Source organism: Callionymus lyra, chromosome 19 (genome assembly GCF_982586985.1).
Source record: "Callionymus lyra chromosome 19, fCalLyr1.hap1.1, whole genome shotgun sequence".
Taxonomy (NCBI): domain Eukaryota; kingdom Metazoa; phylum Chordata; class Actinopteri; order Syngnathiformes; family Callionymidae; genus Callionymus; species Callionymus lyra.
In genome coordinates this window covers 17,404,671-17,420,229 of record NC_141836.1, presented here as the reverse complement: position 1 = coordinate 17,420,229, position 15,559 = coordinate 17,404,671, and the positions used below count along the sequence as shown (strand labels likewise).

General features: G+C 39.0%; 1 protein-coding gene across 1 annotated transcript; it reads left to right on the top strand.

Annotated features, from left to right (window-relative positions):
• The first annotated feature begins 61 nt into the window (after positions 1-61).
• Positions 62-8,653, top strand: LOC148059766 (AMP deaminase 1-like). The gene is made up of 15 exons (XM_087780867.1): positions 62-98; positions 2,006-2,171; positions 2,250-2,403; positions 4,332-4,497; positions 4,568-4,787; positions 5,349-5,478; positions 5,676-5,870; positions 5,939-6,070; positions 6,148-6,311; positions 6,469-6,595; positions 6,663-6,826; positions 7,752-7,872; positions 7,943-8,116; positions 8,203-8,313; positions 8,390-8,653. The coding sequence occupies exons 1-15, from the start codon at positions 77-79 to the stop codon at positions 8,543-8,545; spliced, it is 2,202 nt and encodes a 733-aa protein (XP_087636993.1). The 5' UTR covers positions 62-76; the 3' UTR covers positions 8,546-8,653.
• Positions 8,654-15,559: the final 6,906 nt, after the last annotated feature.

Genomic DNA, 15,559 nt, shown 5'->3' with positions numbered 1-15,559 from the left:
TTCCAACTACAGTGGTCTGGTAGTCTGGCCACCTTTAACCGAACTCCCAGGAACGTTAAAGAGGAACACCGCCACGATGCCAAAAGTTGCAGTCCCTGGTGAGTAGATTTTTCTTCCGGTTGACATGGAAGCATATTGTGTCGATGAATATTGTTTTGTTGACATCTGGAAAAGCCATGAATTACGTTGTGGGTTTTTTATATTTAATTTTATTCTTGCTGGTAACACAAATCCAGACAGCTATACTGGTTTAGGTTAGTTGTGGTTAAGTAAGTAAGTAAGTAAGTCATTTTGTTTTGTATAGCGCTTTTCCAGACCAGGGTCACAAAGCTCTTAAACAATCACAACAATATTTAATAAAGTATATACTTTAAACTATTAATATACACCTTTTTCAAAACTTTTCTTTTTCTAATATTAATTTTTAATTGTATTTTTTTGCAGCATAGCATTAGTCACTGAACTATCAACCATTGGCTTAAAATTGTACATTTCTATGTTTGACTAAAACCATATTCAATAATAAATATATAGTAAAACTAACTAAAAAGATCAACAAACTGGAGATTAGTTTGTAAATGCACATCTTCAGATTACGTCATTCAGAAGTTTACAGCCTGGAAAATGAGAGTTGATTTATACTGTTGTGGGTAATATTTCCTTCCTGTATTCTGAACCCTACATACCAACCATGTTGCAATGGCTGCTAATAATAGCTCAGCTCAGTACGAAGTCACGTTAAGTCCTTAAAAATGTGAAAACTGTTTTAAAAGAATTTTGACAGAAAATCTTGACATACTGTAGTTTGTCAAAAAGTAATAATCTAATAGCCTTTTTTGTTGACCTCTTCTGTAAAACATGTTTGGTTTCCCTCTAACTTGGACTGTCCCCCCATGATGGGGATGTTTTGCTCACTCAGCTGAAGCAGGAAGTAAGTGCAGGAGAGAGGAGAGAATATTAAAAAGTGCAAGTAAAGCATTTATTCACTGATGGTGGATAAAACGCTTTATTTAAAAACAGCAAAGCTTACATGACTCAATTATTAATCTTCTGTTCACATTCAGTGACCCGTCTGTTTTATTCGGACCCTCAGTCGAGGCATAAATGGACCCAACTGATCTGAAAGTGAACTCATACATTAATACATTGATTTCTTAAACACTTGTTTGGAAGTTGCCTCTGTGCACACAGTCAGTTTTTGAATATTTGCATGTGCTTTTCAATGAATGTTCCATCAGGATTGTTTTCACTCTCCTCATTGTCACTCTGACACTGTGAAGTGCATGTGTTGAACCGTGTTTCTCATTCTACCATCAACCCCTTTAAAAAAAAGTAGATTCATACTGATAATGCACCTTTTTTTTATATAAACATCGTCCCTATATACTATATTATATTCACAAAATATTTCCTGATATTTAACATATCTAACGTTCTAACCATCTCTTTTCTGGGTGCTGCTACTCTTGTTGGTCTTGATCAGGTTCATCAAGTAAGTACGGATGTTTTTAGGTAGAAACAGTTGTCTTTGAGTCTAAGTTTTCAGTGTTTTTCTGTAGTCGTCAAGGTGCATGCAGAGTTTGAACGTAGGTGGTCTCTTTAGATTGCTTCCGAAAACCAGCTGCAGTCACATGAAATCAGACAGATGTGGAATCAATAATCTAAATTCTTTCTTTGCTGAAAGCCTTCTCAGTTTGTTTACTGATCTGATTTCATCTGCCCTGCTTAAAGTGCTTCCATCCATCATGTTGTCCTTAATAAATGTGCTTTGAACTCCTATTTATTGGGCTTCCAAACCGTCAAACAGGATCTGGATCTGTGGCCGATAAGTCCTCTGTGTGCATGGAGGGCACTGGAGACCTCTGCAGCCCGTGTAAGAGGCATGTGCTGGAGTCTGTACGCAGCAGTTTAGATCCTTGTCTGCCATTTCACCAGAGATGCAGCATCATTAAGTCGACAACAAGCATGAGAACATTTCTCTGAACGGCTCGATGCTCCCTGTCAGAGACCGACGATGGAATGAGGGCGTTTGCAGAGAAGGTCTTTGCATCCGAAACCAAAGATGAGAACGTCCGTGATGAGATCTCCATGTTCGATGTGGCTGAGGACTGTCCCATCCTGCACCAGGAGCATGCCCTGCATCTTCACTCTGACGACGACCATGTGAAACGGTGAGGGTTCGACACCATCTTTGTCTCTGGTACCTACACTGTGTTCGTTCTTCACCGATCTGATCTCCTCACCGCCAGTAAGAAGCACTTCCGCACCTTGACGATGCCGGCTTCCGCTACCGCCCACGGGGCTGCCCATTCTGCTGTAGTGTCTCTGGAAGTGGACATGCCCACTTACCTGGAAGTACCTGACTTCCAGAGAGTGGCCATCATCGGAGACTACGCCTCTGGGGTACATCATTGCTTCTCACCAAAATATAACTGGTAGAAAATAACATTATGAACCTCTCTTGGATCCAACAAGGCCATGAAATTCCGACACAAGTACCTCAAGAAATATGTGTTTTAGTGAAATTCTGCGTCACTTTTGGTTGTTAATCTTAAAATGGATTAACCTGATACATTATTTTTAAAGTGAGCAAATCTGGAGTTGATTGCTCTAAATGGGACAACATATCCGATTTTTGGATACTAGAAATGTAAAGAACAAAAAAAACTTTCTTATCTTTTTTCTTGACACAAAAAACAAAAATAACATAAACATATTTTTATGATATATTTTAAAAGTCTGACATTTAAAAAAGCCAAAGGTCCAATAGTTAACAAAATACAGAATCAAATTATTTTGATTGTTTTTAAATAAATACGCAGTGAGGACACAAATATTGAACATACCATTTGTGTTTGTCATTGGTTCTGATCTTTATTTAATGGGTACAAGGTCATTTTAATTTAATTTTTGAACAAATCAAATACAAAATATAAGTGGATGATTTATACAAAATGATAGAAATTCATTTTACCAATTAAAAAACCTTTCCTTCCCAAAATCCTTCATGAAGTCGAACTCCCTGTTGGGATCAGGATAATCTTTTTTTTTTTTTTCTCCAAAAAAAGTTATTCAGATGCTACTAAAATGTTTTGTCTGAAGGTTTGATCCAGATTTAAACGAGGATCAGATTACATGATCCAACAGTTTCAGAGTCCTTCTTTCCCTTAAAACCAATTTATATTCAAGATTTGTTCTCATCAAATAACCAAAATCTGACCAGATTACCTTTGTACAACTGGCCCAAAAAGGCGATACAGAAAGGCATTGGAATTTCACCGGGGGTTTATTAATGTCCAACAGATGATATACTGTATAGGTAAAAATATAGTTGATTTACAGAACATCAACTTGAAGTGTTTTCTTTGTCACTAAAAATCAGTGACTAGAATCTCTGGTAATGTGACATGTGTTTGGCAGAGAGTTTAGTTCGTCTCAGACTGAAATAACAGCTGTTTGTGAATTTTCTGCCCACGTGTGAAAGTGAACCATGTCGGCATTCGGTGTCTTGACCGTGCACTTGACACTGTCGTGAGAAGTTTCTGTTTTAGGCTCTGGTTTATTTGGCTACATTTCTCCTGGAGTGCAAAACAAATTTGAGAACTGGAAACATTTTTATTAGGAGGTTATTTTGTGTTTAATAGCACAGATATTCGCTCACTTGATTTAAGAAAAAGAAGTTTACCAATGGAGGGAGAAAATGGTGCTTGGATACTACATAAGATTGAATACATGTTTCTGGCTCCTCCTCTATAAGAGCAGAGTTACTGCCATGTTGTGGATCATTTATTGCTTCTACACACTGCGTGCATTTTGTTATTATTACTATCAAGATGAAAAATGAATGCTTTCTTTTTCAAAATAGTATTTTTTAGTTTCTTAAAATTCATTCTTATAATAGTTCTTGCAACCACAAAGGTTTAATTTGAAACAGTCACAGCTGATGTAGTAGAACTATCTAGCTGTATTTTTAATTATGTTATTAAATAGGTAACTTTGCATCGGATTGTGTCAATGTGACAATGTGTACATCACATGGCTGACGTTCTTAGAGACATTTTGATCTGACATAAGAAACAGACTCAATAAAAATGCTCATATCATTTTGGTATGGCACATTGTCTATTTTACATCTTGCAGTTACACTTTTCTACCAAAACAATATTTTAAGCTTAGCATATTGTCACTTTAGTAGCCATAACAATTACACAACAGTCAACAGTCAACAATATATTCAATTTTATTTGAACGCATGTCAGTGTCTCTTTCTTTAAAATGATTAGATGTACAAATCATGGATGTTTGGCGACTGATTGTTCCCTGTGATGTAGGTGACCATGGATGACTTCGAGCTGTCCTGCAAAGGCATCTACAGAGCCTTGACCATCAGAGAGAAGTACATGAGGCTGGCCTTCCAGCGCTTCCCAGTAACCACGTCTCAGTACCTGTGTGAAGTTGAGGGAGAAACTTTCAAATTGGATGATCAGCTGCAGCCTGGTGAGGAAAGGGTCACCTGGGGTGGATGTTTATAAGTATTTTTATATCTAACCTGTCGTGTGTGTGTCAGTCTTTACCCCTCTTCCAAAGAAGGATGAAGACCCTTTCGATGCCAAGACCCTGCCCAAAAACCTGGGTTATGTAGCTCGCATCAAGGACGGTCTGATCTACGTGTACAATGATGCTGCGGCTGCAGACAAACACCAGCCCAAAGACCTCCCCTGCCCCGACTACAACACCTTCATCGACGACATGAACTTCCTCATCGCCCTCATCGCTCAGGGCCCCACGTCAGTACTTTAAGAATGTATATTTGTAAAACTACATCTTATTTTTTACACATAAAATGTGATGTTAATAAAGATTTGGGCACTAATATAACAAATTAATAATAATAACAATATTTCATTTGGAAAGTATATTTTTGAAAATATTTTGTAAAAAAACCAACATTTTTTTTTTAATTCAATTTAAAAATGTTGCCACTATTATACCATTTTTTATTTTGAATTTAAAAGCATAAGAATAAAATGATAAAAATAAGAATTAAAAATCTTTTGGGGGGGATTTGTATGAATTAGAATATCAAAGTCTATTTTTTTTTAAATTAGATCCATTTAAAAATGTTTGTTTATTTTAATGAAAGAATAATTCAACAACTAAATATAGAAATCAATGAATGTATTATTCTTTAAAACTAACGTTTCAATATACAGATTATTGAATTAAATTGTTCAAAGATGAATAATTCAATAACACAACTTTTCAATAAAGACATTTTAAGTTTCAACATTTTAATTTGAATTAAAGATGATATTCAAGTAGAAATTTTGTTTTTTGTTCATCTGCAGGAAGACTTACACTCATCGTCGCCTCAAGTTCCTCATGTCCAAGTTCAATGTCCATGAAATGCTGAATGAGATGGAGGAGCTGAAGGAGCTGAAGTTGAACCCTCACAGAGATTTCTACAACTGCAGGAAGGTAAAACTCGTCCTCATGACATGTTATCTTCCACAAATATCGTCAGATGAATGGAATAACTAAGATCTTAAGAGGAACAGCCTCCCAGTCAAATCGTTGTCAATGTCTCCCTCTTGTGGTCATTTGTATAACTAACTAACTAGGAAATATCTTTGCGAGTTGTCATTATCAGCTTTTCTCTTCCTGTTCATTTCCAGGTGGACACTCACATCCACGCGGCCGCCTGCATGAACCAGAAACACCTGCTGCGCTTCATCAAGAGGTCCTACCGCGTCGACGCTGACCGCGTGGTGCACAAGCTCAATGGTAAAGAGGTGACCATGAAGGAGCTGTTTGAGTCTCTCAACTTGCACCCCTATGACCTCACTGTGGACTCTCTGGATGTTCACGCTGTAAGTTACCAGCATCTTCCCACAGGTTTCATTTGAATATCATTTATTTGACTCTCTTCTTTATAAAGGGCAGACAAACCTTCCAACGCTTTGATAAGTTCAACGCCAAATACAACCCTGTCGGCGCCAGCGAGCTGCGTGACCTGTACCTGAAGACGGAGAACCACATCAACGGAAAATACTTCGCCACCATCATCAAGGTCAGTCGAGAATAGCCTTATTAAGGTTTAAGGTTTGTTAAGACAAACCATCTTGATCGGTGCTTCTGCAATACCAGGAAGTTGCTAGCGATCTGGAGGATGCCAAGTATCAGTACGCGGAGCCTCGTCTGTCCATCTACGGGTGCAACCCGGCCGAGTGGACCAAGCTCTCCGGCTGGTTCGTCAAGCACAGAGTCTTCTCCCCAAACCTCAAGTGGATGATCCAAGTCCCCAGAATCTAGTGAGTCTACAAACGTGACAATGACTCACTTAACGTGGAATTTGACTTTATAATCGCTCGACCAGCTGTTAGGAAATCATCGTGTCGTTTTTCCTGCAACGTCTGCAAAGATAAACATACATTTTGACCCGGTTCTCTTGTGTGTTCTCCAACTCAGTGACATCTTCAGAGGCAGGAACTTTGTGCCTCACTTTGGAAAAATGCTGGAGAACATTTTCATGCCCGTCTTCCAGGCCACCATCGACCCCCAGTCCAACCCGGACCTCAGCCTTTTCCTTAAGCATGTGAGACACAAAGAACCTCAGCCGGCGTTTGAAACTGAATCAACATTTCTTTGGCTCTTGAGTCCAGGTGACAGGTTTTGACAGCGTGGATGACGAGTCCAAGCACAGTGGTCATATGTTCTCAACCAAGAGCCCCAAACCTCAGGAGTGGGACCATGAGAAGAACCCTTCATACACCTACTACATCTATTACATGTATGCTAACATCGCAGTGCTCAACCAGCTCCGCAGGTGAGTTGATGTTTTCACTTTTCCTCTTGTACTTTAGAACAAGGAGTCAAACTAACTCACACATGGGGCCAAGATCTTTCAGAGTCTATATTGGCAACAAAATGTATTTTACCTAACAGGACTAGTGCTGTAAGAAATTATCGTTGCAAAAAAATATCACAATGTTTTCATGATACTCTATAGATATTCAAAGCATTGTATATGTATTCTCCAAAAACCAAACAATTATTGAATTATTATTATTAATTTATGGCCTTCAACTCATATTTAATGTGTATCCTAGTTTCTTTATGGTTTCTATTTAAATAAAGTGTGTTTAAAATATATTTTTAAATGTATTTACAATTAACATGCTTATATTGTTAATTTTTGTGTTGTAATTAACAACATCCTCCGCAGCTAATAAATAAACAACATCCCAGCGATGGCTGAGGACGAGAGGATAGATTAATGCTAATGTTTAGGCAAATTTTGGTTTCAAAACAAATGACAGCAGTTATGACTTCGCCAGAGTCAAATACTTGCATAATACTACAAAAAAAACCTTGTTACTACAGTATCATAATATATGGTATATTTGTCCCTGTATTGTAATATGTGTCGTATCGCCAGTTTCTTAGCAATACACACCCCTAGTCTGTTGTTACCGCTCTGTGTTTGTTGTCACCAAACAAGTTCAAACTTTACTGGGATCCATAATCTCTGATCTTATCTTAAACAATGACATCTTTAGACTTTAGACTTTATTTTATTGTCATTGCACAGAAAACATAGCAGTTTTCTGAGTGGAGGGCAGCAGAGATGGTATCATCAGTCGAGCGGTTAGACCGATATTCAAACTGGATCTGTGACATCTTTATCGGTCACAGTATCAACATGAACGTTGATATATGCTCATCATAATGCTTGTTTATTTCCTGGACAGACAGAGGGGCATGAACACATTCTTGTTCAGACCTCACTGTGGTGAAGCTGGTGCCATCACTCATCTGCTGGCTGCCTTCATGACCGCAGACAACATCTCTCACGGCCTCAATCTCAAAAAGGTTTGCTTAACGTAGTCCCTCGTGAAAACGCTGCCGTTTAATTTACCATTCATTCTCTGGTCCTCCTCAGAGTCCAGTGCTGCAGTACCTGTACTTCCTGACCCAGCTCCCCATCGCCATGTCCCCACTGAGTAACAACAGCCTGTTCCTGGAGTACGCCAAGAACCCCCTGCTGGAGTTCCAAAAGAAGGGTCTGGTGGTGTCTCTCTCCACAGACGACCCCATGCAGTTCCACTACACCAGGGTGCGGCCATCTTTGTAGCTGTTGTTGAGTTGCATTTGCTCAAAGAAAGACATCAAAATAAGCAGTTTTGTTGTGTAAATCTTCAGGAGCCGCTGATGGAAGAATACGCCATCGCAGCCCAGGTCTTCAAGCTCAGTACCTGCGACATGTGTGAGATCTCCAGGAACAGTGTGCTGCAGAGTGCCATGTCTCATGAGGTACACTGAGGAACTCATCCAGGAAACATGTACGACTGCCTCCATATCTTATCTCATGTGGATCTGGCTGTTTCAGGAGAAGGCCCACTTCCTCGGTGAAAACTACTTGAAGGAGGGTCCAGAGGGCAACGACATCCGGAAGACCAACGTGGCTCAGATCCGCATGGCGTACCGCTACGAGACTCTTTGCTACGAGCTGAACCTGATCAAGGAGGGTCTGAAGGCCGACTGAAGGGCCACATGCAACTTTACATTTTTCACATACACAACGTTTATCTATCGAACGACTACGCTCTGAACACAACTTCAAAAACTAAAATAAAAAAAAGGTTCAAGTTGGTGTTATTTTTATTTATTTTCCATTTGCAAACCAAACCTGAACAGATGTATTTTAAAATGTGGCCAAGTTCACGGTTCTGCTTTGTTCCGACACGTTTATGAATCCTGTCTGGCTGTCACAACATGATCTGCACTGCAGGAAAAACCAGCTCAAGCCAGATAACTCATATAAAGGTAAATAACGTTAAGAATAATCATTTTTTCTAGAGGGATTAAAAGATCGTATGTTGTGAACACATTTTCTCAAGGTGACTCACCTGTTTTGAAGCAACACCACAACTTGTTTTACAATAATTTCTTTTTAAATTACATTAACAGTTTAATATAAATCAAAACAAATGCTTACATACCTTTTCACGATTTCAAACAATAAATACGATAAACACTGGAGTTTCTTTAAGTTAGTTACTAATTTATATTTATTACGATATTACGAGCAGTGGCCATGTTTCCCATGACACGTGAACACACCACAGCTCACGGCTGTGCCTCGTTAATGCGATGACGTCATGTCAGAATTGGAGGGTTCAAGGAAAAGATTCTCAAAGTCAAGCTAGAGAAAACGACTTCAAAAATAAAAGAAAGCGGAAACCTACAAATGCAGGAACTCAATTGAAAGCTCAATTAGTGCTTTTATTCTGAACTCCGGTAACCGCAGACGCTGGGCGAGGACTTCATCTTTCATCTTTCGTCTTTCAGCGCTTTCTTTGTTTTTTTCTCGCACACTTATCGATGCAGTGACACGTTTCCAGGACTTTGTCAAACATAAGCGACGCTATACGTTGAGTTAGTTTTCCTCGGAGTTTTACTAACGTTTGCCAAAGAAGACGCTGGATTTTTTCATCATTTCCACGTGAAAATCTGGAACGAAGAGCTTTTTATCTTTTCTTTTAACTTGGTAAGTCTATGGTTGTCTTATAAAAGTTGACTTTATCTGTTTTCATCTTCTCAAGAGTGTGTTTAAAAGCTTTTGTTTGGAGTCTGCACTCGAGCTAACTGCTATCAGCTGTGCATGTGTTCACCAAACATCACTAAACTTTTACAATTTATCTTCTTTAAACTTCAACACGACACTGTTGTCACAGAATTGTTCTCTGTGTTCTTGTGAAAACTGGCCTCGTTTCATTCGGCGAGACTTACGTTTCCACTCGTGCTCTCGGAAATGCACAAACCCGTGTTTTAAAGTGAAGCTTCGAGCTTCTCACTTGTTTTTGAGCTTTTGTTTGAACGCTTTTCAATGAAGTCCTTTAATGTACTTGTGCTTGAGATACTTATTGAGGTGGTAAAGAATATAAAACTATATATAATTTACAAGTTTTAGTCAATGTATGTTAGTAAACATGCTGTGAATCTGACCACTGTCATCTGCTTAAACAATAGTAGCATGACTGTGAATGTATTTGTATTGTTGTGCACTATAAATAAGATTGAATTATTGGATGTATTTAAAGCTATTTTATAAAAAGTTAAATCACTTTCTGTGTTGCATTTGGAATCCTGAGCCTTGGGTTTCTCTATATAGACCTGCTTGATAATACTTGAAAAATAAATAATACATGATCAATTTTAATACTTGATCCACAATGAATGACTCTTTATTTTTTTAAATGTTATTTAAAAATGATTATAATCTAATCTGATGTACTTCTAATTATAACACATTTGTCTCCATTTGAAGCTGAATAAGTCTGATATTTGCAGATCTTTCTCGCTGCTTGAAAGCAAATTGTTTGAATTGAATGTACTTGTTTCTGTCCATTGTTGCCTCCACGATGTGAAGCGTTTTTTTTTTCTTCCTCTTATTAACATAGTGAGGTTGTTATGTAGCCCAATATATTGATGTTTGTCCTGGTCATGCATTTAATTTCAATTCTGCTTCAGTTCCGACTTTGATAGACATGGAAGTGACATGAGAGCATGTACTGGTTGATGACAACAGTCTTGTTTGGAGGAAAATGGTTATATAGATATATATATCTATATATATATAGATATATATATATATCTCTCTATCTATCATTGCTGGTGAAAGTCAAGTTGGAAATTCCCAGATGACACTGCAACACATTACCTGAGTCGAGTAAACAAGAAATACTGGCCCACATACTGTATCTTTAGTCAGTAGTTAAAGGGCTTGTCCTGAATTTCAGTGACTTCCAAACATTACAAATCTGACATTCCAAGGAAGAAAATATGAGTGACATTTAGAAAGTGTTTCCTGCTGAGCTAGACCAGTCACAAACATCCGTTCTCACCTGAAGGTCTGAAAACAAATGTTGCAATAAAGGATGACAAGACAAGACCGAACTCATCAACACAATGAGCGACTTGACCTTCATGCCTGTGTTTTGACGTAGTTTTGTTCCGCGTTCGGTCTTGATTCATGTCTCAGTAAGTGGCTGGAGATGGATCCGCCACTTTGAGCTTCTTAATCTCACTCTGCCCTCTAATGCTGCTATTTACCAAACCTGTATTTTCCTCCTTTATTACAGCTCTCGCCGCCGATGATAAACCGCAGTCGCACAACACTTCACCTCCCACTGACATGTCCTGTCTTGCAGACCACTGGGAGTGGGAGCAGGTTGTTGAAGGTGCAGTTAGTTTTGCAGTTGGTTACAGTTTAGCTGCTCGTCTATGACGGGTTCATTGAGCTCCGTTTTCTTCACGGTGACTCAGTTTGTCTTATAAAACTAAGAGCGTAGCTTTAGCGATTGATGACACCATAAGCGTGACTCATGGCGGATTACGCCCACATCACTCGCTCATGATATCACTCTCGCACCAGCTGGACTTTTTTATTGTTTAATAAATATCTATAGAAGCATCAAATTCCAGTTTTGTTAATCAACAAGTTTAGGAAGTTGTGAGATAATTTATGAGACATTGAACAGTGTTGCTGCTGCTTCTTCTCTTCATTTCCATTAGTAGAGTTCCCTCTTAATGTGAATCCAGATGTGGGTTAGTTAAGATTATTTACCTAAAATGACAGATTATCTTCTCCATTAGGATTTGTTTGTCACTACAGATGTGGTTCACTACATATGAATTACTGCGTTGAACATATTTGCAGTCAGATTTATTTTTATTTCCGTACGGGATTTTTAACTGTATAGTTTGCATTTGAACTGAAGAATTAGACGGACCGTTGTTGGAGCGAGCGCTGTTGCTCACTATTGATGATCACATCTTACATTGGTTGCTTGTCCTGGCATCAAGATTTTGCGGAAAACATTCCCTTAAATTTGTGTGTGACCCAAGAAAAGATGAGTGGACTAGAGATGAATAATATAATTCAATATTAATCCCTTTATTTGTCTAATATTCTGTTTGGCAAGTTATGCATGGACGACTACATTTACATTATTTTAACGTACCCAACAGGTTAATTAGTCTGGGGAGAGATTTGTGTGTCGTGGCCCTGGAAACCACACAGACTGTAGTGGGAGTAATATTTTGATATAATGAATGCACTGCTGTTCATTTGATGATAAACGTCTTATTGACCGATAACGGTGCACGGTCAGATCACTGTGGTGTATAAAGAACCATAAAGTATTTATTGAGATGTGGATTCATTCAGACGTGCGCCGCTGAAGGCCTATTTGTGAAATGCACGACTCACCACTGGTGTTAATTGTATTTATCTGGGTCATAAAATGTCTTAAACATCTAATAATGTCAGTGGGTTGCAGCTTTTCTGACAAATACTTTTTTTTTTTAATTACCTGCATTGTACATTTCAGTGTAATGATATGTTTTTTTTCATACAAAGTTTGTGTCTTATGATAAAATTGAAGCTTTACTTTCATAAAAACAGTCCAGAGAATCAATGATCTATTGATTTATATTTAGCACTAATTCTATGGCTCAGATTGACTTTTATTTTGGCAGGAAAATACTCTTGTCCACCTTTTATTTCCCCTTCATTAGTTGCCGCTTGTGTCCGACACTCCCAGAATGCATCTTATTTCACCAACACCGATCCCTTGCATTAAAAAAGAACCTCGACTGAAATCATTTGCTAGAAGAAGAAAACATTTCAACACCATAATTATGGACATTCTGCTGATCCGTCTTCCTGCCGCTCAGGAAGCAGCTCATGTCTTCCTGTCCTGTGAACTAATGCAAGTGGGTCAGTCACGACACATTGTCATGGTCTGGATCTGATCAGGCAGGGTTCTGGAGGAGACATGCATACATTCAAATGAGGTCAACGGAGACAAAGGCGTCACTGAGCTCTGCCTGACCAACTGTCTCTTGTTAAGACCCCCGTGCCCCCCCCAACACGCACATAAAGCTCTGATGGAATGCAGCCCATAATTATTATGATCATGAGCTCTGGAATTTTACAATCTCTTCCTTTCTTCCAAATTCTTGCCAAACTCCATATGCAACGTGTCCAAATGGTTTAATTCCAGCAGGCCTGCAGCTGCTCCGTCAGATGATGATTCAGCAGAAGGTTTCTTCTGCAGTTGGAGGTTTTCTTCATGACATAAATGCCTCTCGCCCGGTTGTGATTCACTGTGGAGAGGAAGTGGTGAAACATTGGTCACCGAGTCGACGGTTGAACTCGATCAACCACAAATCCTGTATCCTGTTTGTTTTTTTCATATAAGAACAATTGTGTCAAAGTTCTTTCACACTTTTTTGACTCTATGGTGTTGATTTAACATATTTAAAGCATATAAGTAGCTTTTTCTTAACAGTCCAGTCCAGTCGCACAGAAGTTTGTTAAGAGCGTGATCAGCTCACATGCTGGAGTCAGTGACGCAACCATATGTTTGAACCACATGCTTGATTTATTCCTTATTGCAAGTAGTTTTATCTTGCAGTGTCTGAAAGGGTTTTGCATCAGGTAAGATGTGTTAATTTATCGTCTCCACTGCACTGCACACATTTTTCATTTTTTGAGGATTTAACATTTGTAATCCTGCGACACACTTTCATCTTCAAGTCTTGCTGAGTTAGCAGTATGTCATGTGTTCTTCACGAGTGGAAGATATGAGAGTTTAAATGTATGAGCTCTGTAATGTATCCACCATTGATGTGTTTGTTTCCTGCTGGTCACACATGTTTGAGTCTCGACCCTCAGTCTTCAAATTATTTATTTATTTATTGTTGTATTTTTTTTTTCCAGGTTGTCGAGAGATGAAGAAATGAAGTGACCCTGCTCTGATGATGGGAACAAGCAACAAGAAGTAGTTTAAAGTACAAGACCTGGCAGCAAATGTTTTGACTGAGCTTGTGGATACATGACTCGGGGAGTATCTGGGATTTTCTTATTTGACGGATGAAGGCCTGACAAGGCTGCCCCCCCTCTCAGTATGCTGGCTCTGAGCGTGGAGCAGAGCAGGCGAGGGGGTGGTGACGTGGAGCGGCTGCAGAAAGGGTCCAGCGTGGCCTGGCAAGACGTCCCATCAGGAAGACCGGCTTCTCAAGATCAGGGCATCAACATCAGGCATAAGATTTCCCAGTGGGAGGGCCGCACGCAGCAGGGGGGCAGCCAAGATGGCGGCGCCAAACCCAGCCCTGTCAATATATGCCGATCTTTGTCTGGAGACCTTCTGAGCAACAGAGGGTCTCCTGCTAAAACCACCATCTCGAAAGCGAAAAGTCTGGCTCTAGATTTCCGGGAATCTGCAACACAAAAGGGACGAGGACCAGTCAGACCTTCAGTACCGTTTCACAAGTTTCCAGTCATTTCTAACAAGAGCCCAGGAAATAAACTGCTGACCTTGCAACAACTGAGACCCTCCACGATCGAGACCAACAACAACTCCACAAACCAACATAACTTCAATATCAACAGGGACTCAAACCTGCATTGTATTCTGGATGTCGAGGTCATTTCCAAAGTTCTACCTCCATCAGAGGAAGACGAAAACATGCCTGCCGGGAATTTTTACACTTCCAGGGGCTTCTGGAGGAAACTGGAGGGTGACCGTCTGCTCTGGGAGACGGGGAGAGGGTCTTCAGGCGACCCCCTGCCTCCTCCTAAACCTCAGAGGACGTTCCAGTATCGAGGACATGCTGTGAAGTTGGACGCTGGATCTCAGCGCAACAGTCGCTCCAAAGCAAGGAGTCGGAGAGTTGCTCAGCCCCCCAACTTCCCGCCTCCCCCCTGTCCTGACGCGAGGACGGCCGGTCTTACTAGACACAAAAAGAACAGGTGAGTTTTCTTAGTTTCATCAAAATAAATCCAGGTCACTTGTTCTTGTAACTTGGTTTTAAAAACGGTTTGTTTGAAAATGTAACTTATCTCAGATACATTTGGTTAAGAGTTGACTGTTTATTTGTAAACTTTAACATGTTAAAAAGTACATCTCTTTTCCATCGAATTTCTGTGATTTTTGCCCCCCCCCCCTTTCAGTTTTAAATTATTTTTTTGAAGACCCTTTTATTCTACATCATTCAAGATTCTTTTTCGCCTTATTTGTTTTTGACTCCCACATTTCACTCGATAATGATCCAATCATTAATTATACCTGAAAGAGACCCCAAAATTAAAAAAAATAGTGGTATTTTGACCATTATTTTGATTATTATTGGTGTCAGGATATTTAACTCTCTACTTTAAATATCCTGATGCTAATCCGTAGTGTGTTTTTCTTCTTGTGTGTTTTTATTTTTTGTTTTTATCTTATTTGAATTTAATTTAATTTTTATTTTATTTTACTTTTTATTTTACTTGATTTTATTCCGTTAATAGTGCTAATTTTGTAATACTGTAAATAATTTGTATATTTGTAAGATTTTTATTTTATTATCTCTTTACTATTTCTTTTTTTTTTTCCATGCACTTTATTTTCATTGTCCTGCTGCTGCTGTTGTAAAAGTGTGTTTCCCCTCTGGGGATGAATAAACGTTTTCTATTCTTCTATTCTAAAAAGTGATATTCTTCAAGATG